Source organism: Malus sylvestris, chromosome 4, assembly GCF_916048215.2.
Source record: "Malus sylvestris chromosome 4, drMalSylv7.2, whole genome shotgun sequence".
In the NCBI taxonomy this organism is placed as follows: Eukaryota; Viridiplantae; Streptophyta; class Magnoliopsida; order Rosales; family Rosaceae; genus Malus; species Malus sylvestris.
The window spans coordinates 1,881,673-1,906,747 of NC_062263.1; the positions used below are offsets into that span (position 1 = coordinate 1,881,673).

Genomic DNA, 25,075 nt, shown 5'->3' on the forward strand with positions numbered 1-25,075 from the left:
TAAAGTCTAAGAGTGAAGTGATGGAAGTGTTTGAGGATTTTAATAATCTTGTTAAGAACCATTTCTCCTCTCAAATTCAAACTTTAAGATCTGACAATGGCACCAAATACATGTCCCATATCATGACACAATATTTGAGCAATCATGGCATCATGCATCAAACAAGTTGTGTTGGCACACCTCAACAAAATGGTGTAGCCAAAAGAAAAAATTGTGACATCCTTGAAAAAACTAGAGCATTAATGTTACAAATGAATGTACCAAAAAGATTTTGGTCCCAAGGAGTCATGGCTGCTGTCTACATCATCAATAGACTTCCTAGCCGAGTCTTAGATTTTAAATCTCCTCTTGAGGTCATGAAAGGAAGGAAAATTGACATTTCACATCTTACAGTCTTTGGTTGTGTTTGCTTTACTCATGTTCAACCACATCATCGAGATAAATTGGATCCTAGAGCTCTTAAATGTATTTTTCTTGGTTATTCATCAACAAAAAAGGGATATAAGTGTTATGATCCTCAGCTAAGAAAAATGATTGTATCTAAAGATGTTCAATTCCATGAAACTAATCCTTTTTTCAACAAGTCCTTTGAAACCATAAGTTAGGGGGAGTGTATCTTTGATGTGTTTCCTCTACCAAGAATCGGGCTCAATAATGCTTCAACAAGAAAATGTTCCAATAATGATGAACCACATGCACCACCCACTGAAGGTAACAATGAAGGTATTCATCCTGATGGTTTTATGCTTGATGATGACCGCGACAACCAAGATAATCTTCAAAGTGTGGCTGAAAATTTGAACGAGTGTGAGACAACTGTACTAGCACCACGACGCAATCCTATGCGTAATAGACAACCTCCTACAAGGTTTCAAGATTTTGTCACATACAATCCCAAGCATCCAATCTCCAATTATGTGTCGTATCAAAAGTTGACTCCATCTCATGCTGCATTTCTTAGCACCATCTCAAGTCACAGTGAGCCACAAAACTTTCATGAGGCTAACAACCAAGATGTGTGGAAAGAAGCAATGAGAGAAGAACTCAAAGCATTAGACCTACACAAAACCTGGAGCATTACCAAACTTCCAAAAGGTAAAAAGGCAGTAGGTTGCAAATGGATCTATAAGATCAAGTTTAATTCAGATGGTTCAATTGAGAGGCATAAAGGGCTGGTGGCTTGGGGATTCACACAAACATTTGAGATGGATTACAAAGAAACTTTTGCACCTGTTGCAAAAATGAACTCAATTAGGGTTCTATTATCCGTTGTTGTTAATAAGGGTTGGTCCATGTACCAAATGGATGTGAAGAACGCCTTTCTACATGGTGATCTTGAAGAATAGGTCTATATGAAATTGCCACCAGGGCATCCTCAAAGCCATGAGCATGATTTAGTGTGTAAATTGCACAAATCAATTTATGGACTGAAGAAATCTCCACGAGCTTGGTATGCCAAACTAAGTTTAGTGCTTAATAACGTTGATTTCACAAGAAGCAATGCAGATTCATCATTGTTTGTTCGCACTGGAGCTGTGGGTAAATTGGTTGTGTTAATATATGTGGATGACTTAATAATTATAGGTGATAATGCTGAAGAGATTTCCAAACTCATACAGTCACTTCAATAAAGATTTGCAATTAAAGATCTTGAGGTGTTGAAGTACTTTCTTGGAATAGAGATGGCAACTTCTCACAAGGGACTATTTCTTAATCAATGCAAATACATCCTGGACCTACTCAAGGACGCTAAAATGAGTGATGCTAAGCCTGCAAATACTCCTCTCGATAGCAAGCTCAAACTTGACTTGGGGGCACGCGACTCTCGGATATCAGCCACTATCAGAGACTGGTTGGTAAGTTAATCTATCTAACAATCACCAGGCATGACATCACATATTCAGTGAGTATCGCCAGTCAATTCATGCACTCTCCCACAATTGATCATTTGAACCTTGTCAAAAGGATCTTACGTTACTTAAAAGGGTCCGTGGGTCGTGGCATTATCTTGAAGAAGAATGAAAACACCCAAATCATGGGGTACTGCGATGCGGATTGGGCAAGAAATGCAATCGATCGCAAGTCCACAACTGGTTACTGTATCTTTGTCGGTGGAAACTTGGTCACGAGGAAGTGCAAAAAACAAACTATCATCGCAAGATCAAGTGCCGAAGCTGAATATCGTGCAATGGCATCAATCGCGTATGAGCTGATATGGCTAAAGGGACTTCTATGCGACTTAGGTGTGTTTACGACTCAACCTATGAACTTATTTTGTGACAACCAAGCAGCCATGCACATAGCATCAAACATAGTGTTCCACGAGAGGACAAAACACATTAAAGTAGATTGTCACTATGTACGTGAACAAGTACAGTCGCAGGTGATTCAGACGCATTATACAAGAAGCTCCGATCAATTGGCCGATATATTCACCAAACCCTTGGTCTCTCATCAGTTTCAAAGGCTTCTGTCCAAGCTTGGATCCGTCAATCTTCTGGATCCAACTTGAGGGGGAGTATTGGAAGTCTTGGACAAGGCTGTCTTTTATTTTTCTTGTGTTTAGCATTTATTGTATAGTGGTCAACTTCTTAATTCAAGGAGCTGTTGTTAGCTTTCCTAAAGCTGATGTTAGCTTTCCTAAAGCCACTCATTATGGCATAAATTAAGGAATGAGGGATAGCCTCCCTATATTTGGCTGTAGTGTTACGTTGCAGATAAGAAAAATAAATACAAAACAATCTTTGAAAAGCAATACCATAACTCCAGGAGCTTTATTTCTCCCCCGAGTCCATCGTCAGTGAAACCGTGGTACACTAAATGGAAAGAGGATTCTCTTCGGATCCTTTTGGTGGGGATCATAGAGATCCTCATATCTTAACCGTTCATCGTACGTTCAGTTTTCGTCAGATACTATTTATGTTTAATTTTAAATAAAAAAATTCAAATGATTTCTAATCGCATGATGTATGATGAATGATTAAGATATAAGATTTTCACTATTTGAATCCGGATAAGATCCAAATCCTGCTAAAGGATAGGACGAGATAAAATTGTATTGTGTTAGAGAAAGAGTCTGTCAGCTTTTGCTTTTGTTGCTGTCGAAATAATTTTAACAAAAACTCCAACATAACTATCATGTATAATAAAACCAACGACAACATCTTGAAGAAGTTATTAAAATCTCTTTATTTCGGAGTTATCCGACTGCTCAAAAATTTGTTCATTCAATAGTTTTGATTGCACGTGCGGGACAGATGGTTCCAAACAAGTTTATTCTAAAAGACAAAGAAAGAAACTGTGAATAGCGCATTCCCAAGGACAAGGATAATCTGCCCTTTCACTTTTCGTGCCCTCTCATACCCTCTTGTTTTGTGTGATCACGGTTGAGCCACGTCAACATTTTATATTATTTTTTTATAGAGATAATAAGATAAAAATAAATATTAATATAAAATATTAACATGACTTATCCGTGACCACATAAATAGAAACGCATGAAAAATAAGAGGGCAGACAATCCTTGTCCCATCCTCAACCGGTTTACCATCGGTCACAAGTGATCATTTGCATGTCTTATGATGCTAAAAACAAACAAGAGTAAAACAAAAAAACCCCAAATTTTCAACAATATAGCGACGTAAAAATGCATGGTTGCCTCTTGGTATATAAAGACAAACTACAGAAAAAAATCTTGGAATATTCTCGATCCCCAAACATTAAAAAAACACGTCATCCATGACGATATCTGAAAATTCAGATTGCAACCAAAATTTACAATACATCTTTTAGGGATGTGGATTCTCTCTCCTCCTAACATCTCTTATCTTTCATCTTCTTCTATTTGAATGATCACGGTTAAGTTATGTCGTTAACATCTTATATTGATTGTTTTTATAAAGACAATATGACAAAAAAATAAAGTATGAGGAGGGGAGGGAAGGGGATGGAAATACGAGGAGGAGAATCATACTCTAATTTTTAGCTTGTCTTTTGCTTGCATATCACGAAAAACACATATACACCTCACAGCAAATGAAATTTTAGCATGTGTATATTCATTATGAATACTACCAAAGAGTTCAAGAGGCTACATGAAGGATTTAACTAAGTTGAGCAGCTAAGCACTCAAAACTAGCTAAAGGGGATGAAAGAAGGGGAAAATGGTTAGGATTATGATAAGTAAATATTGCAGTTCTTTTCTAATGTCATAAAAAATAAATACAAAAATAGTTACGACTATAATAGGTAAATAGTTCATTGATCATTTTATCGCGTAAACGACGGATCCTTGAACACCTCAATAATCAAATCTAAGCTAAAGGGGTAGATGTTGTGATTCTTCATCAGTCCTAGCAAGGTTAATGTGCCTAGAGGAAAATAAATTTTTTTATTTTGAATGAATGTTTTTATTCTCGAGCAATCTATCTCCTACCTCCAAATTTATCATATTTTTTATTTATTCTTTCTAACTTACCTTAAAAATAATAACTCATGTACTTCAATTCATTTCTTTGTACCAAATGAGATTGTAGTTACTTAAGAAATGTTAAGGAAACTCTCTTAAAGTATGACATTTTATGCACTTTTCTGTTTCACATCAATTCTCGTATCAACATTTTAAAATATTATTTTAAAATATAAGATGACAAATAATCTAAAAAGGTTACTTTTGAGAAAGTTTATTTAGCATTTCTCAAAGGGGAATCCAACTCGATTACTAGGCACTATAACTTGCGTAAAGGGGGATGAAAATGACTACTTAACAAGAAGAGGGCGAAGGATAGTACCTTATTAAGCCATTAAGATTACTGTTGTGTTTCTTTGAGCTCATTTCGGAACAAAAGTGAACCTTTATGGTGAGGTTGACGACTGTCAGTTCATTCCTATACCTTGGTCCTTGGTCGACACTCAAATTATTTTTTCCAATTAAATCCAAGTAAGTGACTAGACAGTAGAGTTCCTGCGGAATTTTCTCTCTTAATTTTCCTCTTTCTTTTTTTTTTTCAACAAGGGCTTTGGTTTCTTCTGTGAGATAGAGGTTGTTGATTGATAGATGTCTCTTACATTTCTTTTGAGAGTATTTGATGCCAATAATTATCCACTGAGGTTCTTTTTTGGATAAAATTTATGGGGCCCCAATTTATCCAATTTGATAAAAGACTAACTGAAATTAACATTTGGTATCTCTTGAAGGATAAATATTTCAGTGTGTCAAAAACACGGTTATGTATATCCAGTGTTAATACAAAAGTGGTTGAAGTGTTTTTTCGAGGATCTAACTACATGTCTTATGACATTTTGTGTATGTGTTTGGATCCAAAATTACACCATCAGCCCATCGAGACCGTTGAGTAAGCATGGTTCTAGACCGTTGGATAAGAAGTTAAGATAATTTTGTTTTGAGATAATGTTATGGTTTTTAATCATAATAATTATCTTTTGATAAATCATCTTGATTTTCTTGTACAAAATAAATGGGATACAAATCATAGCCCCAACTCAGAAGCAAAAAGAACTATCCAAATTAATTTGGATTTGTTAGCAGTGCACCGTGTGAAGAGCAGCTTGGATTGGGACTCCTAGCACTGATGTGGTCATGATGGCTTTTGCATTGCAGATGAAATAAGAAAATAGTTGCGTGATGCGGTAGAAGGTTATTATGCATGCATGGATAGATCATTAAAAAGCCTAAATAGGCCTAGCTTTTGGTGATGATGTGATAAGCCTAGGATTTGATGGTCTTGAATAGTGGTGAAATAAGAAACCTAGGTAGGCTAGGCCTTTTTGCATGGTGATGGAAGTTATCAGATGAGTTTAAAGGCTTCTCATGGAGGTTTTTTTATGAGATAAGAAGCTTAAGTGGACTAGGTTTCTGATGTGATGTGATAAAGCCTAGATAGGCTTTATTTTGTTTGAAAAGTCACGAAATCTGAAGGATATGCCTTGGCATTTGACATGGATCAATTTCAATTCCGCGAGGTAGAGTTGCGGTTGGACTCTACAAAGTTATCAAGCCGTGTGAAGCAAAAGACAGCCACTATAAATACAGAGTCGTATGCAGCATTGGGCCCTGCTCCAACTCAACACACAAACTGCTCTGCGCAAACCCTTGCTCTATATGAAACCTCTCAACAACCTTGAGATTTTTATTTTCCTTTTTCTCCAACACATCTTCAGTTTCGATAAACAGCACTGTGAAGAAAATCGACTAACATCTTTAGTTTGGATAAACAGCACTGTTGCTGTAAAATCAGCCGACCGCGAAACTACTTCAGTTTGGATAAACAGCACTGCTACGAGGCCGACTGGTTATCTATCCAAGTCTCGGTCGAGAAGGATTTTCAAATTCTTATTGGCAGAGGTCATCTCATTAGCCTTCTAGGTGAAGTGAGGTGTTACCAAGTTACTACATTCGGCACACTGAGAGCCGAATTTGATATTGAACTTCGTAGAACTAGCATTCTTGTCTTCAGGCTCTAGAACCATTCCTAGGAGAAGAGGAAGGTCCATTCCCAGGTGGTGGGTGTTTTTGTTGCCTCTCTGGTGGAGCTCAGAGGTGAGAGGGAAGGTTTGTAAAGAAAGAGAGTGCGAGAGGTTTGAGAAAGGGAGAGAAGTGAGGAAGAAAGAAAGATAGAGAGAGTGTGTACTATGAGAGGGAGAACACAGGAGAGGGTAGAGAGGAAAGAGACCGGGAACCAAAAAGAAGGGGGGTCCCACCCGGCTCACTATTTAATAACCAAAATAATATTTAAAAACGAGGGTGGAGTGTAACATGGTCAATGCAAACATTACAGATACAAAAAACCAAAGTCTTATAGAGCTTCCTTATACTAATCACACAACAAAAATTACGAACAACAAAACATGAAAAAAATGAAAAGGATACGGCAATGCATCGTTGGTAGGATCCAGACTAACAACTGCTATTTTTCTGGTAACTGAAAATGATGAAATGGTCAATGCAAACATTATCGACAGATTCAAAAACAAAAACTAAGGCCAAGGAAAAACTTGAAAACCAACAAAAACTCGAAATCTTATAGGAGTCCTATCTTTCCATAGTTTTCCTTCTTCAAAATAAGAATAGAAACCTCTAATTTGAGTGCCTACACATATATACATCGGATAAAAATCAAAAATAAAAAATTCGAAACACCACCAGAAATAACAAAAATGATGAAAAATAAACCATAAAAATTTTCAATAAAAAGTTTAAGACTTTAACTCACAGGAAATCCTGTAACCAGTTGTAAGTGGATGCACCCTCACTGGTGACCAATTGCAAAGTGGCCCTTTTGCCCAGCTCTGTAACCAATTGTAAAGTCGGCTTTTTGCCCAGTTCACTACGGTTTCATTTCATTTATTTTCATTCGTATGTAGATATATTTGAATCATTGATTGCTATATGAACTCTAGAAAGCCACGAATGGGAGTTGGAGTATTAAAGGACTCAACACTTACTATTTAGTTTAAATACTCTATTTGCACGTCTGCAAGTAAGCTGAATTCACAACCTATGCCAATTCAAGGTGTAGAGTTTCACCTTCTTCGGACCCATAAATGGTCGAAAAGTTCTAAAATCAGCCAGAGAAAACTGGGATCCTCATCAGAAAAACCCACCAAGGTGCGCTTATGGAACTCCTCGCCTTTTAATCTGCATTACCAGAACAAAATGTAAATTCACCAATTAAATGCGTATATCAATTTCATAATGTAGTTTATTACAAAGATTAAGAAGCGAAAATTACCATAGCAGTAGTGGCAGCTCCGAAAAGGGCAATGAGGGATGGCACAGCTACTTGGCCAACTTATCTGGCTAGGACTTCAAACACTAAAACCCCGTACAATGCACAAAAGGATGCTGCAAAAGAATTAACAAAAGAATAATGATCGCAAGAAACAGTTCAGTATAACTTTAAAAACTTTGGGAAGTTGATGGGGGCATAATCGTCATATACCAATTGATTCATGTATCGTGACCATCCATCCAAGCAAACGCATCTACATACACTGCGGTATGGTAGATATTTTATGTGCTCCAGATTCATTATCTGCAAAATATGCATCTATCGAACAACATAGTAAGTCTTTATCTTAACGGAAAAAAAGAAATTACAAAATTTAAACTTCGATCTAAAAGTTATTCATTAATTTCTTTATATATAAGAAATTATTGCACAAAATGAATGTATCCAGTTCACCACAGAGTAGTAATCGATTCTAATTTGATCTACATGATCGAATATGTGTGTGTGTACATATATATATCTGCATGTATATATATAGCCATTGTATGAAAAGCGCTAACAGATTAAAGTGATCTCTTAAAACTCGATATGGAGCATCGTTCTCTTCCCATGTTTGTAGGATATATTACATGGTTCCACTTCAAGCATTCTGGCCAACAGCTATGCGGTCCATTAGACAAATTAGATGGTTTAGTACGTCCTACATCATCAATCTCTAGCCCTATATCAATATTGTGTAGTGGGGAACCTTTATTTGAATCAAGCAATTCATAGATACAAAAATTACTTATAAAATAACTTTGAAAGTAAGTAAAAAAAATATGTTCTATGCCTATTGCTTTTGCCGAACTAAAAAAAAAGTGGGAAATGCTTGAAATTGGCCAGAAAAAACTCGCATCTTCATCGGAAAACCCACCGCAAGCTGGGCGTATTGTACTCTTCGATAGAGGGGTAAATTCGAACATAAAAAGCTCGAGTCTTGTTGTTAGGACTCTTCTGAGTCCCGGGAGAACTGCGAGAGGAAAGAGAGAGAAGGGATAAGGAAGAATTAAAAAATAAAAAATAACAGTGCATATATTATGCGATCCAGGGACACCATTGGAATAAGGTTAAAACTGTGAGGTTGAGACTCACCCAGAACTTAAGAAATAACTGCATATAGTATTAACACACATAAATGATAAATTGAAGATCATATCATGTGCAGCAAGCCAAAACAAACAATTTGAAATCAAACCAACCAAAACAAACAAAAGTCATTTCCCATGGAAGATTATCACAAAATTGCAAGACCTATACAATCTAAATAAAGTGGGTTCTACGGGGTGGAAGAAAGCATAAAAGCTGCAGTGGAGCAAACCCGGGAAGGTAGGGTAGAGACTACGCCACCGAGAGAACCTGAGAATGGTGAATGGAAGGATGCAAAATATTGTATACCAACAACAAAATATCGCATAAACTTAGGAATTGGATCATGCTTTTGATTTTATCTTTTACCTACAAACAATCATATACATAGTACTTTATATATTTTTACCAAAAAACGTCCCTAAGACCATCTCCAACCCTTGGGCTAAAAGCCAAATTTTTTAGCCCGGAAAATTTAGCTTTTAGCCCAGAAACGTCTTTTCTGCTCCAACCCTTCTACCCTAAAATTTTAGCCCGGAATTATTAAAGAATGAAATTAGCCTAAATTTTTTTCTTAAATCAATTTTTTAAAAAAAAATAAATATGTAGATTATTGTAAATTAATTTTATGAACATTTTAATCTAAAAAAATTTAAATTCCGATAAACATTTCGCATTTAGCCCGGGGGAAAGCTGGGGGGTATTTGGCCCAGAAATAGCATTTGGCATTTAACCTAAAATTTTAGCATGGGTTGGAGAGTGTTGGGGGGGGTAATTTGGGGGGTAATTTAGCTTTTAGCCCAGGGTTGGAGATGGTCTAATAGGCTAATATATGTAATAATACATGAAAAATAATTTACCTACCATGTATACAAAAATGTTATTTGATTCAAAATATATAATCCGGGTTTTCTAATATATATATATGGGTAAATTACATAATACCCCCTCAGGTTTGAGGTCTATTACAACCTCATACAACATCTTTAAACATTTCACTTTCATACCTCACCTACTATTTTATTTCAATATAGTACCTCCGATACATTTTTCATCCATTGATCCGTTAAGAGTTGACGTGGTTGCCACATTTGTGCCACATGGCTGCCAAATTTATGCTACGTGGCAAAAAATTAATTTTTTTATACATTTAAAAATAATTAATTAAAGAAAAATTATTATAAAAAATAATAAAATAATAATAATCACTAGAACCCATCTCCCTCTCCTGCACCCCACCCACCCTCCCTCCCGTCTCTTACCCCATCCACCCTCCCTCCCTTCTCTTTCCACAGCCAACACCCAGAAGAACTCACACCCATAAAAATGACGCTCGTCTCCTCAGATCCCACAGAGCCCAATCTTTCTCCACAATCCCTCACATGCGTCAGAACCGTCGCCGGCACGGCCTCGTTTTGGCTTTTCTTCAACGCCGAGCACAGCGACAGCAGCTTCCGCCGTGTACTCCGTCACCCATTCCGAGATGGGTTGAGGTTCTGATCTGGGTTTTTGATTGGGGGTCCGATTGAGATTTGGATCGGCTTGAAGTTAGAGAGAGAGATGAATGGAGTTGGGAGACAATGGCAAAGATCTGGTGCGGCGGGGGTGCACCACCAGCGGCAATACTCTGATAACTTCTTGGAGACTTCATCCAACGGGATATGCTTCAGTCAGCTAGTCTTCTATACCTTTCATCTTCCAACTCATTTGATCCTCCTCCTCGGGTATTTTTTTGCTTTCCCAATCAAATCTATCCGAATTTAATCAAAACGTTGTACCAAATCTGAAATTTGGGTACATTGTAATAATCATTTATTTTGTGGGATATGAGTAGGAGAGCACCATTTTTATGGGTGTGAGTTCTTTTGGGCGTCGGCTGTGGAGAGAGAAGGGGGGAATGAGGGAGGGAGGGAGGAAGGGTGGGTGGGGTGCAGGAGAGGGATGTGACTCGGGGGGGGGGGGGGGAAGATGGGTTCTAGGGATTTTTTTGTTTTTTTTTTTAATTTTTATAATAATTTTTCTTTAATTCATTAATTTTAAATGTATAAAACAATTAATTTTTTGCCACGTGGCATAAATTTGGCAGCCACATGGCACAAATGTGACAGCCACTTCAGCTCTTAACGGATCAATGGATGGAAAATGTAACAAATGTACTATATTGAAATAAAATAGTAGGTGAGGTATGAAAGTGAAATGTTTTTAAAATGTTGTATGGGGTTGTAATAGACCTCAAACCTGCGGGGGTATTATGTAATTTACCCTATATATATAATCTAGGTGTAGTGTATATATATATATATATATATATATATATATATTTATATAATTGGAACAAATTAATTTACCTACCTACAAATTAATTTCCAATAATTTACCTACAAAAAATTATACCCCATGTGTAATATAATATCTTTTTTTTCACTAATACATGGAGAATAATTTACACATAACAAGAAGAAATATAATTTGATGTATTATATTGAAAAATATTATGTCATACCTATATTTATACAACAATGAAATGTGCCTAATATATGTAACAATACATGAAAAATAATTTACCTACAAGGTAGATAAGTGTTATTTGATTCAAAATATATAATACGGATTTAGTATAATTTTTTTTTAATAATTGGAACAAATTAATTTACTTCCCAATTAATGCAATATATATATCACAAAAAAGGTAAATTTTTGGTATGATAAGGATACAATTAATGCAATACAACAGTTTATATATTTTATTTCACTTTTTCTACAACTTTTAATTTAGAATAAATTTAGGGATTTGGGAAAGTGGCATGAGTGTAAATAAATTGTATTAGTAGGTCAATAGTGTTCCGATGTGGCTGCAGATTTTAAATTTGGGCTTTTATTGGACATTTATATGTATATGAGTTTTTATCTAGGAATCATGAATTGTAAGGACCAAAATCTAAAGCACCTTTTAAAAAAAAAAAAAAATTGAACTTGAGTGTAGAAGGGAGTGCACATTATTCTAACTAATATTCTTATTTGCAATAACAAAGGAGACAACTGCTCATTTTAAAAGTAAAATAAAAAAAAAAGTACATGTGCATGCAAATATATAAGACGAAAAAAAGTACATGTGCATGCAATATATGTGATGAACAATACTTGGGTATTCAAAGATAAGTAGGAACTTCTATTCAAAATTCTTAGTGTTTTAATCACAGAGTTTTGTGCTTATGATCAGAACCGTTAATACTATGAATCATATTGTAAATATCATCTTTGCAAAAAATAAATTAAAACTAAGGTCCTTTAGTCAATCTATTGTAGTAAATACATATACGGTTCATAATGCTTTTAACAATACCGTTCATTTGTTTTTAAATAGTTTGATAACTAAACGACCTTAGTTTTAATTCAATTTTTGCAAAGACGGTCTTTATATGATGAATAATAATATGAACAGTTCTGATTATAAACATAAAATTCTATAAATTGACAACGAACAATTTTGAAAAATTTTGAGTAGGATTTACTACTAATAGTAGCCAAGCATTACAATTCCAAAAAGTCGACCAGTTGTGTTTACGTGGCCGTCTAAAATTCTACATATATACACAAGCTACTACCAAACCAAGAAACAGAAAAAAGGACAGCCATATGTTAAGATAACATCAATTTATCCGATCCAAGAAAGCCTTGAGATTCTTGTCAGAAGACCCACCTTCACTCACAGCCTCTCTTGCCAAATCTTTCCATTTCTTAGCATTCCTTCTCATCTCTTCACCAATCTCCGCACTTCCCATGACCAACTCCAAACACCTTTTGAGCTCGTCACCCGTAACAATCCCCTTCTCATTTGGTGTCACCCTCAATCCTGTCTTCCAAGCGTCCTCTATCAACTTGGCATTCGTTCCTTGGTCCGTCCACTGAGGAAACGCCACGACTGGCACCCCCGAAGCCAAGCTTTCCAAGCTTGAATTCCACCCACAATGTGTCACAAAGCAACCCAACGAAGGACTTGACAGAACCTCCACTTGACTACACCACGGCACTATCCTCCCTAGCTCTTCCAATTCCTCTCTGCAACTCAACATCTCTTCTTCTTCCTTCGCCTCATTATCTTCTCCCTTCTTATTGACTTTATCTCTAATAACCCACAAGAACGGACGGCCGCAATCCAACAACCCTTTGGCGATTTCCTCCATTTGGGCCTTTTCCAACACACAAATGCTTCCGAAGGACACATAAATCACCGACCCTTCCGGCTTCAAGTTCAGCCACTCCAGGTACGGAGAGTCCTTGGATTTTTTGAGAAGATCGCCTCCAAATGACTTGTCCGATGGATCCTTGCCGTCCAAGAAAGTCGTCGGAATCAATGGCCCGACTCCAATCAAATTGTACTTTTCAGTTGCTTTTAAGGCTTCCGGCTCTAGTGCATCGAACGTGTTCACTAGAATGATCGGGTTGGTTTCTCTCTCCAGCAGATCCATCTGTTCTTGAAACAACGGGAGGGCGAAATTGTAGGGATTTGTATCCACCATGAAGGAGGGAAGGTCTCGGCTTGTAAGAGATAATGGCAAACCTGGTAACTCTATTGAACATGGAAGGGCATCGTTCGTACCAGAACTAGTATTATCCCGGATGAGATCTTTGTACCCGTTAAAGTAATAGTAGTAGATGTCGAAAACTGTGGCTGGTTGAATCCAAAGCAGCACATTTGGGAGGTGAAGTTCATGCGCCACGTCCGCGGCCCAGGGGAGAAGTATTGTGTAGACCATGCAAGTGTAAGGGTGACCCTCGTTTTCACTTGAGACTACAAGGTCGGTGATGGCTTGTGCTCCGTGGTGCCGCAACTCCGACAAGTAGTGGTCGATGTTGTCTCCGGGCTTAAACCCGTCGTCGTAACCATCAGAGAAGGGCGCATAAGTCAATCCATCTGGAATTGAGCCATTGCCAATGCGATGATGGGCTGAGAGACTGGTAATGAAGGTGACATGCGCACCTGTAGTGTTGATAAGGCGCTTGGCGAATTGGAGGGAAGGGTTGATGTGGCCTTGAGCCGGATATGTGACAAGTAGAAAGCGGTGTTGCACCATGGCAGCGTATGCGATTGCGGAGGTGCGCGGTGGAGCGTGGAGTTGTTGGAAGTAGAATAAGTAGGTACCTAGTTTACTGGTGGAAAATTTGGTGCTGTGGGCTTATTAGCTTAGTGAAGTTGAAATTCTTGTGGGAGTACGTATTCAAGGTGGGGAATGCGGTGAGAGAATGGCAAGGCTTAAATAGGGGTTTGGGGGCGGAAATGTGACGTTTGTGGTGACGAATTGAAGGCGCTGGTGACAAAGCAAAGATGAGGACACTTGTGATTTGTGGTCTTCTCGGTGCATGCATATAATATTATGGGTAAAGACACGCTCATTACATATTTATACCATTATTTGTATCATTTATATAATAACGATGCGATCCACATGTTTTGGTGGACTCTACTTCTAAGAGATTGTACAAAATGTGATAAGTGTAGCATTATTCATATTTATATCATATTTTGTAAATTATATGATGCAATTGTTGATGACTTGATTATTACTTAAGCTTTGATTAATATAATTATTTTTTTATTAATAACACCTCACATATATAATGTACAAATTTAGTCTAAAATTAATCTACCCAACATTACTCTTTTAAAATTGGTTTCATCAAACTTCGTAGCACATCACAAAGACTAAATCCAATCTAATGTGGTAGGATAGACAAATTAATCCATCACCGAAAAACTGATAAATATACATGCGAGTGTTTGATTTGTTAGTTTAATTAATTATTATTTTGATCTGGTTTGGTTGGCCGAATAATATATTAGGCCTCGTTAAGTCAGGAGTAAGGCCATGAGTAATTGGGTTCGTACTAAAGAGCCTACACGGTTCATCATAGATGTGACCTTGAGGTCTCGTCTTCAATACTAGAAAAAAACTCAGGACCAAGACACGATCTGATGGTGGCACGCTCCCGCACCCTAAAACTGAAGGGAAATAGATTATCTTCGGATTTCTTCCACCAATTCCACTTATTCGGATTATTGAAATTTGATCAAACGGTTAAAGTTATTATAACTTTTAAAGGGTCTTCCTGTTTGTAGCCATTGAATTAAATTTCAATGGCTTGGATGAGTGGACTTTGTGGACTTAGTGAAAGGGATCCGGAGAGGATCCCTTTCCAAACTAAAGTCCTAAAACTAAAAGAAGGGCCAAATTTGTTTCTTGTGATCCTAAGCCGAAAAGAGACGTGTTGAAATATCTCACATCGATATAATGAAAGAGAAAATAAGAGTTTAAATATTATAATTCTACTCTAACTAATATTGAGGTCTTTTGTGATAAAAACCTCACACCTGTTAACTAATATTGAGGTCTTTTGTGATAAAAACCTCACACCTGTTAAACTGTGCAAGTGCTAATTAACAAATTGGAGACAAGATCGATAGTGTTGGAAGTGAATCTTTATCCGTTTTTCTGATAATTTGACAAAGCAAACATACATACGCGCTCCATATGTCGTAATTTAGTACGATATGAAGCGTAAAAAAGAAAAGAAAAAAAAAGCAACCAAATAGTTTTGGTGAATATGAAATAACCTCTACCGTGGGACTCATACTCTATTCTATATAATCTAATACTTTAGATATCTTTCATCTTATCAGTACATTATCCTAAATTCCTAATCCTCCTAGTCAGGCTAAACTTCTCTAACTAAGCTAGATGGTTGTAGTATTGTCTTCAATCAAGCATGCGTGATGAGTGCATGAATTCGCTTTCTATTTCTCCTTAAGTTAATAGTACATAACAACGACTAGTAGGTTTGACGTGGTAAGAGAGGCAAGGCGAATTTAGTGACCACAAACTGATTAATACACATAAAAATTTGTGATTTCTCAAGTTAGGGGCCTAGGGCCCGACACCAAAATTGATTGGTCCAGCTGTATCACACTAACTTTCGTTTGACAACAACGATTGATGACGTATTTTATAGGAGACGTGAGCAAGTCAAAATGTACAAAAAGTGTGGCATGATCGTTGTCATGCTTTTTGTATAATTTTTTAGGTCGACGGGCCGATAGTCCATTCCAACAATATCGATACAGTTACTACTTAACCATCTGCACAATCCTCAGGTGTAGAGTTTTATCACAAAATGTCTCGGTGTTAGTTAAAATGGGGTATTTCTATTTAAAGTGCTTTCTTTCTTGGCTTTTAGTTCTACTCCAGCAACTAGGGCTGGGTTCGCTTCAAAACGGTTCGGTTTTTTGTCAAAACCGAAATCGAACCAAAATTTCGGTTCGGTTTAATTTTTTTCGGTTTTTTTCGGTTTTGGTGTTTTTCGGGTTTTTTTTTTTCAAAAAAAAAATGATGTAAATGGAAGGAACCTGCCTAATGCCTATCAACCTCCCAATTCTCATATATCAGCAAATACAGAAACATATATTCTTCAAGGAAATGTACATCGCCAGGATTCAAAATTCTAAAACTTTAAAATTTGCCAAAATCATGAAATAATTAAACAAATTAACTGATTGATGCAGATTGAAACAAAAACAAAGCAAATGGGTTCGTCTAAATGCCATAATCGGACTCCAATATTGCATGCCCACATTCAAATTCAAAGTCAAGTCCACAATAGATCTAGAAAATTCCAAAACATATTCAAAGAAAAATACAAACCTTTCCACCTTAAATTACATAAATTTCAAATGGGTAACCATAAAATTATAAACCCATAAACTGAAAAATAAATAAAACCAACAAACAGAGATCGAAGATTGACGGCTTCGGTTCAGAGTCACCATGTCATTACTTCTTCTCTTGCGGGGGTAAAACTGAAGATGAGGAAAGAGAGAGAGAGAGAGAGAGAGAGAGAAAGAGAGAGAGAGAGAGAGAGAGAGAGAGAGAGAGAAACTGATGAAGCAAAGGTAGAGCCAAGGAAAAACTGAAGATGAGGAAGGGGAGAGAGATAAAGAGAGAGAGAGAGAGAAAGAGAGGAAGCAGCGGAAGGGGAGAAAGAGAGAATGTGTTTGAGAAAAGGTGAAAAATGAAATGGGAGTAAGCGATGGCTAGGGTTTGTAAACTTAAGAAATTTTATAAAGCATTAAATGTTAGAAACCTATAAATAATTTACTGGTACACTTATAACAACACAAAGCTTACGGTCCAGTTGGCTTAAAGTAACAATCCCAGCCTGGAAGTCAGGCATTCAAACCTTTGACGCCAACATATTTTTTAGGAATTTATATATGGTTTTTTTTCGGTTCGGTTCGATCCGGTTCGGTTTTCGAACCTCAAAAATTGAAACCGAACTGGCCAGATTTGGTTCGGTTCGTTTTTTTCGGCTTCGGTTCGGTTTAGTTGTCAGTTTTCGGTTTTTTGAACCCACCCCTACCAGCAACAACACGCTTGCTTTGTGGCTATTGCCTCATTTTCTTGTACTGTTGTTGACCCTAAAAACTATCAAACTTACGTGATGTGCATGCCGAGTAACTAAGAACTAACTACGTCCTTCTTGTGGTTGATGCGGGTGTGCCACCTCGCCGCCGAGATGAATTGGGCGAGTGAAATGAGTGTGGTGGTTGTGTCGATTGCGTACCTAGCTTCTAGACCTAGGGTTTTGCTAACTTGAAGACAATGTTGCTAATCTCGTAGTGAAGTTCAATCAATGATTCGGCTTGCATTGTGCCAAAAAGGTAACCTAAGAACACATCACTTCGTTGAAGCTGATGAGATGATCTCTTGAGACAAAAGAATAAAGAATTCCTTGTCCACCGAGACTTGAATAGATAACCAAAAAGGATATGAGAGCTGTTTAACCAAATTAAAGGTCTCTTAAGTCAGGCATGTTCTACACCTCCAATGTTGTTTAACCAAACTGAAGGTGTCGCCGGTTGTTGACACAGTGATGTTTAACCAAACTAAATATTTGTCAACGGGGAGGGGTTAATGAGTAATTAGTATTTTTTTTTCAGGTTGTGGAGGGTTTCTCATAAAAGCGTTGATTTGTGTGTGAGCAACTACAACCGAGGAAGGAATGCCTCTAGACCTAGGGCTCTAGAACCTAAACACAAGGTTGCTTAATTCACTGCGAAGTTGAGGATATTTTGCACCAGGTTCGGCAACTTCACCTATATCCTTGAAAATATAAGTATGCCGAATAGGTATTAGGCTATAAGGACAAAGATACTCAAATGAAATGAGATGTTTATGGTGAATGTTGTTCAGCAGTCTGAATGTCGAACTTCCAAATACACTTGCAAGTAACTAATCATAGAACATCTCACTTCGCTAGGGGAGCTAATAAAGTGACCGCTTTCAGCGAAAGTATCAAAGACTCATCGTTGGCTGAGACTTGGAGGTTGCCAACTAAACCAGAAGTAGTACTGTTTAACCAAATTGAAGGTACTCCTAGGCCGACTAGTTCAATGGCTCCAGTGACTTTTAGCCGAACTGAATATATTTCCTATTAGCCAACCCAATGATGTTTAAACGAAGTAAATATGTACTGACATAGGGTTATGATAATTGGTATTTTTCTCAAGATTGTGAGAAGAGTTTCGGGCAGAACGAGGTTCTTTGCGTAACCTGTTTGAGCTATTTGTTGAGTTGAAAGGGAATTTTGACGTTGCAGAGCCTCTCATATTTATAGGACAGCAATACTTTGGTTAACAGGTTCCGAAACCAATTCGAACTGCAGCACTCTCCAGGAGCTTTATCCCATTTTACTTGCTAACTATCTGATGCTTAAGTCCAAATAACATGTCATGAGAAACAATTCTCATTTGGGGTCATGTGCATGAGGCCTACTTCCCTCCTAAGATGGGACTCAATCATTAGTTACATGGAAGATATCATATCCTTTGCCCCGACACGTTGCATGCATATCCACATAAGTTACAAATAACAAACCTATTTGATGTGCTTCTTGTTAGGAATGTCAGTACTACAAGATAGAGAATGTTCAAGGTAAAGTAGAAAATGGACACCAAGAATTTATGTGGTTCGGCAATTTATGCCTACGTCCACGAAACAAGGATCAATCTTCACTATATGAAAAAGATGAGTACAACAAGAGTAGTCTTACCAAGCCAAAGACAAGGCTTGATGGATACAAGAAAGTATGACACACACTTTCTATTACTCTAAGCTTCACTCACAATGTGTAGTGGAACACTTTCACTCTCACTCTTGGAGTGGAACTCTAGCTTTGGACTTGATCCTTTGCTACTCACACTTGATTCTTAATTGGTTGCTTCACTAGAACATCACACCCATATTTATAGGTGAGGGTTTGACATTCTACTAGTTTCTAGTGTATTCTTCAAACCTTTAGCATAGAAAGATCTAGACTAGTCACAAAATTGTAGCTTCTAGATCTTTCCATTTGCAACCAAGGAAGGTAGTACTCTCTAGCTTGTTCCATCAACTTAATAACATGCTAGAATTGTCTAGCATGCTCTAGCCACCTCACTTGCTTACTAGAATAATCTAGAACATTCATCATGGGCTGGATCATATACCAACACTTCTCACCGTGCCCATCTTAATAGTCATTTATCTTCTTTGAATTTGTAGAATTGGAAAGCAATCACACTGCTCATAAACCTCAAATGCAGCTCGTGCGTCAAAAGAGAGTCCATAACTCCTGGAGCTTTATTTCTCCCCTAAGTCCATCATCAGTGAAACCGTGGTACACTAAGGAAAGAGGATCCTCTCCGGATCCTCTTGATAGGGATCTTAAGGATCCTCACATTCTAACAGTTTATCGTACGTTCAGTTTTCATCATGTACTATTTGTGTTTGATTGTAAATAAAAAAATTCAAATAATTTATAACTGCACGATATACGATGAATAGCTAAGATGTGAGGATCCTTAAGATTTCCGCCATTTGAATCTAGATGGAATCCAAATCTTACTAAATGATAGGATGAGACAAAATTGTAACTGTGTTGGAGAAAGAGTGTCAACTTCGCTTTTGTTGCACGCGGGACAAATTGTGTAATATTGTGTCCAAACAAGTTTACTCTAAAAGACAGAGTGAAACTGAATAGCAAGAGTGCCTCCTCAACCGGTTTACCATCGGCCACATGTGATCATTTGCATGTCTTATGATGCTAAAAACAAACAAGAATAAACAAAAAAACCCCAAATTTTCAACAAGATAGCGACGTAGCACTGCATGGTTGCCTCTTGGTATATAAGCCAAACTACAGAAAAAATAAACGTCATCCATGATGATATCTGAAAAATCAGACTGCAACCAAAATTTACAATACATCTTTTAGCTTGTCTTTTGCTTTGCATATCACGAAAAACATATATACACCTCACAGCAAATGAAATTCTAGCACGTGTATATTCATTCTGAATAATACCGAAGAGTTCAAGAGGCTACATGAGGGATTTAACTAAGTTGAGCAGCTATGCACTCAAAATTAGCTAAAGGGGATGAAAGAAGGGGAAAATGGTTAGGATTATGATAAGTAAATAGTGCAGTTCTTTTCTAATGTCATAAAAAAAATACAAAAATAGTTACGACTATAATAAATAAATAGTTAGTTGATCATTTTCCAGCGTAAACGATTGATCCTGGAACATCTCAATAATCAAATCTAAAGCTGAAGAGGTAGATGTTGTGATTCTTCATCAGTCCTAGCAAGGTTTATAATGCGCCTAGAGGAAAATCATTTTTTATTTTAAATGATTGTTTTTATTATCGAGCAATCTATCTCCTACCTCCAAATTTGTCATATTTTTCATTTATTCTTTCTAACTTACCTTAAAAATAATAACTCATGTATTTCAATTCATTTCTCTCTACGAAATGAGCCTGTAGTTACTTGAGAAATGCTAAGGAAACTCTTTCAAATTAAGACTCTTCATGCACTATCTGTCACTTCACTGTTTAACATCAATTCTCATGTCAATATTATAAAATATTATTTTAAAATATAAGGTAACAAAGAATCTAAAAAAATTACCTTTAAGAGAATCTGTTTAGCATTTCTTATAGTAACTTATTAAACCATTAAGTATTTTGAGCTCATTTCGGAACAAATGTGAACCTTTATTGTGATGTCGACTACTGTCAGTTCATTCCTATACCTTGGTCCTTGGTCGACGCTCAAATTATTTTTCCAATTAAATCCAAGTATAAGTGACTCGAGCAGAGTTCCTGTGGTATTTTCTCTCTTAATTTTCCCCTTTCTTGTCTTTTTTCAACGAGGGCTTTGGTTTCTTCTGTGAGATAGAGGTTGTTGATAGATAGATGTCTCTTCCATTTTTTTTGAGAGTATTTGATGCCAATAATTATCCACTGAGGTTATTTTTTGGATAAAATTTATGGGGCCCCAATTTATCCAATTTGATAATAGATTGACAGAAACTAACATTTGGGATTTGTTGAAGGATAAATATTTCAATGTACCGAGAACACAATTATGTATATCTATTGTTATTACAAAAGTGGTTGGAGTTTCTTTTCGAAGATCTAACTACATGTCTTGTAACATTTTGTGTATGTACTGTATTTCTGTTACATTGAAAAATCTATCATCTTAGTCTAGAGCCCGGAGCATTGTCGGTATGAAAAAATGGACAAAGTACTACAATAATCTAGAGAATTAGAACCATATCTTAGGGGTTTAAATTTACAATCGTGTTTTAATTTTAATTTTCTGTCATTCAATGGAGTATTGGGCCTTCAAATAATAATAGAGTTCTTGCTCAAAAATGCAGATTCATTTATTTTAGGGAGGCTTTAAATTCGATCTCCCGTCACTAACACTCTTTAATTAAAATCTTTATGGTATACATTTTTTTTTATCAAAGTCCATTGACTTTGTACACCTCGTTATATTATTATTAGTATGTATATTTATATATGGGATAATGCTAGGGAAATCAAAATTTTAAACCAAATGATGTGTCATCTCGTTATATTCCCTAAACCAATAAGAAACAGACACGTTAATCGATACTTAATTAATAATTTAATCATCTACAGCCACATTGTGACAAACCGTCCCTAATTTTACAATTTTATAAATTTTAAAAGCGTGATTTTACAAAAATGCCCTTAGAGGCGAGGGTGTTGACTTTCGTTGATCAACGTATAGTGAGACATACGACTTATTCTTTCAGCGTATTTTGTGTAGTACCTGTTGATACGAATGCATAGACGCAAGCGGAAGTGAACTTGGAACTACGGTTAAAGTTTTACGGAGCTACAAATCCGAAAAGTACATTTCTAAGGATTTCCATTATTTATTATTTTATACTTTCATAAGTATTATTAAATTAGTTTAAGGTTATCTTGTGAAAAAAAAAAAGAGAGAAAAGAGAAGAAGAAGCTGCCTGATGGCAACGAGTAAAAGGAGAAAAAGAAAAAGAAGGAACAAAGGGAAGAGCTACCTAATCAGGAGAAAGGGAAGAGAGAATGAGAGACCAATCAGAAGAAGAAGAAAGGAGGGGAAGGGAGAGAAGTGTGACGCATGGGATCGGATTCCTGACCTGTTTTGGTTCGACCCAACTGGCAATAGCACCAAGTTTCTAGAGCCATTCATGGCGTTTTCCGGTGAATTGCAGCCACCCACCATCTAGAACCAACTTATCATCATCTCCTCTTCCATATTCAGCCATAAATCAACACGAATTTATCACGTTCTTGTGAGATAGCACTAGAGGAGTTCGCGGTGTACAGTGGCGAAATCCACCATTTCTGAAATGAATACCTTCTATCTCCACCACTATTAGACTCTCATTGAGCCCTAGAACAAAGCCCAACTGGTTGTAAAGGAGTCAGAACACCATGGAAGGTGAATCGAAGAACACCCATTCTAGGGTTTCTGACGAGTGCGAGCCAAATTGGAGCCTTTCTCGGTCAAATTGGGCTTAGCCATATGCGATGATGGTTCGTGACGCCTCAATATTCGTGCTAGAGAATTGTAGCGCGGACTTCAGGTGAGTGGGTCTTTTTTATATATAATATATATATATATATATATATGTTGATGCACAATATCAGTGGGGACTTTGGTACAACAGAAAGTGTTAAGTTTGTAACCTTCGCTAGATTGCTCCGGTCACTAATGTGGATAAATATGTAAATGGATAGAGACAGGGAAGCAAACACAAGATGTACGTGGTTCATTTAGATTGGCTACGTCCACGGAGTAGAGGAGTTCTCATTAATTGTGAAGGGTTTACACAATTACATAGGTTCAAGCTCTCCTTTAGTGAGTACTAGTGAATGATTTAGTACAAATGACATTAGGAAATATTGTGGGAGAATGATCTTCTTTTATAGAAGAGAGTTTCTAGCTTTGTTCTAACATTGACACGTGTTGTGTTGTGATTGGCTTCCGATGTTGACACGTGTCGCGCTATGATTGGCTTCTAATGTCGACATGTGTCGTGCTGTGATTGGCCTCCTGGTTTGAGGGAAACTCTTCTGAGTCCTTGACGGTATAACGTTGACCGGTGCTCGGTAGTTTCGGGATTGGTCAAGTATAGTACAAACAATATATATATGTGATTGATAGTTCCACAAATGCTTTTAAATTGATTTTTGCATTTTATGTCATGTCATATATATATATATATATATTTTTTTTTTAAATACTATGATATGGTTGAGTTTTAGATTGCATCATGGCATATCTATATGCATATTACCTGCATATAACTGTTGTAAATGCTTTGAAGTGCTATGGTGAATGCGGGACGCGTAGGTAAGTTCAGGTGAGTTTAGGGTGTTATTTGAAATGATTGAATTATGGCATGACTATATTTATGTTTTATGCAACTCTGACACTGTCGTACAGGTTACAATGATAGGCAACTCCAGCACTGTCGTACAGGTTAAAATGATAGGCAACTCCGACAATGTCGTACATGTTGCAATGATAGGCAACTCCAGCATTGTCGTACAGGTTGCAATGATAGGCAACTCCAGCACTGTCGTACATGTTGTAGTGATAGGCAACTCCGACACTGTCGTACAGGTTGCATTAGGCAACACCGACTCATGTGTTAGCATATATTGATTTATGAGTCGTACAAGTTGCATTAGGTAACTCCGACTCCTGTGTCAACATAGATTGATGAACACCTGATTTTATTATGTTGCTGTTGATATGTAATGATTTGGAATATTTTTGGATTTATTGTTGTTTTGCATTTGATTTCATACTATAACGTAGTATGACTTTCTAGAAACTATACGGGTTTTACAATGAGGGGTTATAATGTTTTCAAAAGGTTTTTATTAAAATTTTATTTTCAGGCCCACTCACTCTTATTTTTTGCCCCTCTAGGTTTTAATAGGTGAGCTTTCTTATTGACGAGGATTTGTGGCAAATCTTGGTAATGGAGATTACCTTCGATGGTATGATTCTCAATCCACTCTACTATACTTTACTTATGCTCTGACGTCACGTGTGAAATGAGTTCATTCTCGCTCACAGTGCACTCTTGTATTTAGGCAGTTTTAGGTTTAAATTTATTCACATTTTCCATATCACTACACTTTATGCCTTCGTCATCTTCTAGGTGTCGGTCATTACAACTCGATTCGGAGTCCTTGTAGACATTTCGGGTCAGGGTGTGTCAACATCATTTGGTTTGCAAATTTGATTTAAAAATTTTGGTGTCTCTAGATTACCCTTCTATATGTTTGACATTTTATGAGATTTATGATCCCATGTTGTGTGTATAATATATGACATACAAATGTCAGATTTAAAATCCCTCTTTACATTACTATTAGAAATGGCTACAATAAAAAAATTTCAAAAAAATTGATTGAATAAAAAGTAACAACGTAACAATACAAAATAATAAATGGCAAAGGAATGTATTCATAGCATTAAAAAATTGGTACATTTTAAATATAAAATTTTACAAAAAAAGGGTATTTTTTACATATAACAAAGTGGTACATTTATAAAAAAGAATGGGTACATTATAAATAACTTATGGGTGCAAATAAAAGATTAAAAAGTTATGAGTACAAATGAAATTTTAAAAAATATGGGCTCAAAAAGAAATTAATATATGGGTACAAATTAAAATTAAAAAGAAAACTAGTACAAATTAAAAAAAAGGGTTGCAAAATAAAATAAAGTACAAATTAAAAATAGAAATATATGATTAAAATTTTAGTCATAAATTA

General features: G+C 36.5%; 1 protein-coding gene and 1 long non-coding RNA gene across 3 annotated transcripts; both read right to left on the reverse strand.

Moving 5' to 3' along the window:
• Positions 1-6,981: 6,981 nt before the first annotated feature.
• On the reverse strand, positions 6,982-8,057 carry LOC126618731 (uncharacterized). Of its 2 annotated transcripts, XR_007621835.1 has the most exons (4): positions 7,962-8,057; positions 7,752-7,864; positions 7,233-7,657; positions 6,983-7,109 (listed from the first exon to the last, which is right to left on the reverse strand). It is a non-coding gene; the product is annotated as an uncharacterized LOC126618731 (long non-coding RNA). The 2 variants fall into 2 exon arrangements; XR_007621834.1 differs by having other exon boundaries at positions 6,982-7,109; positions 7,233-7,864.
• A 4,307-nt stretch (positions 8,058-12,364) lies between these two features.
• LOC126618728 (phloretin 4'-O-glucosyltransferase-like) lies at positions 12,365-14,099 on the reverse strand. The gene has a single exon (XM_050286874.1). It carries the CDS (start codon positions 13,952-13,954, stop codon positions 12,530-12,532), a length of 1,425 nt encoding a protein of 474 aa, XP_050142831.1. The 5' UTR covers positions 13,955-14,099; the 3' UTR covers positions 12,365-12,529.
• Between the last annotated feature and the right edge of the window lie 10,976 nt (positions 14,100-25,075).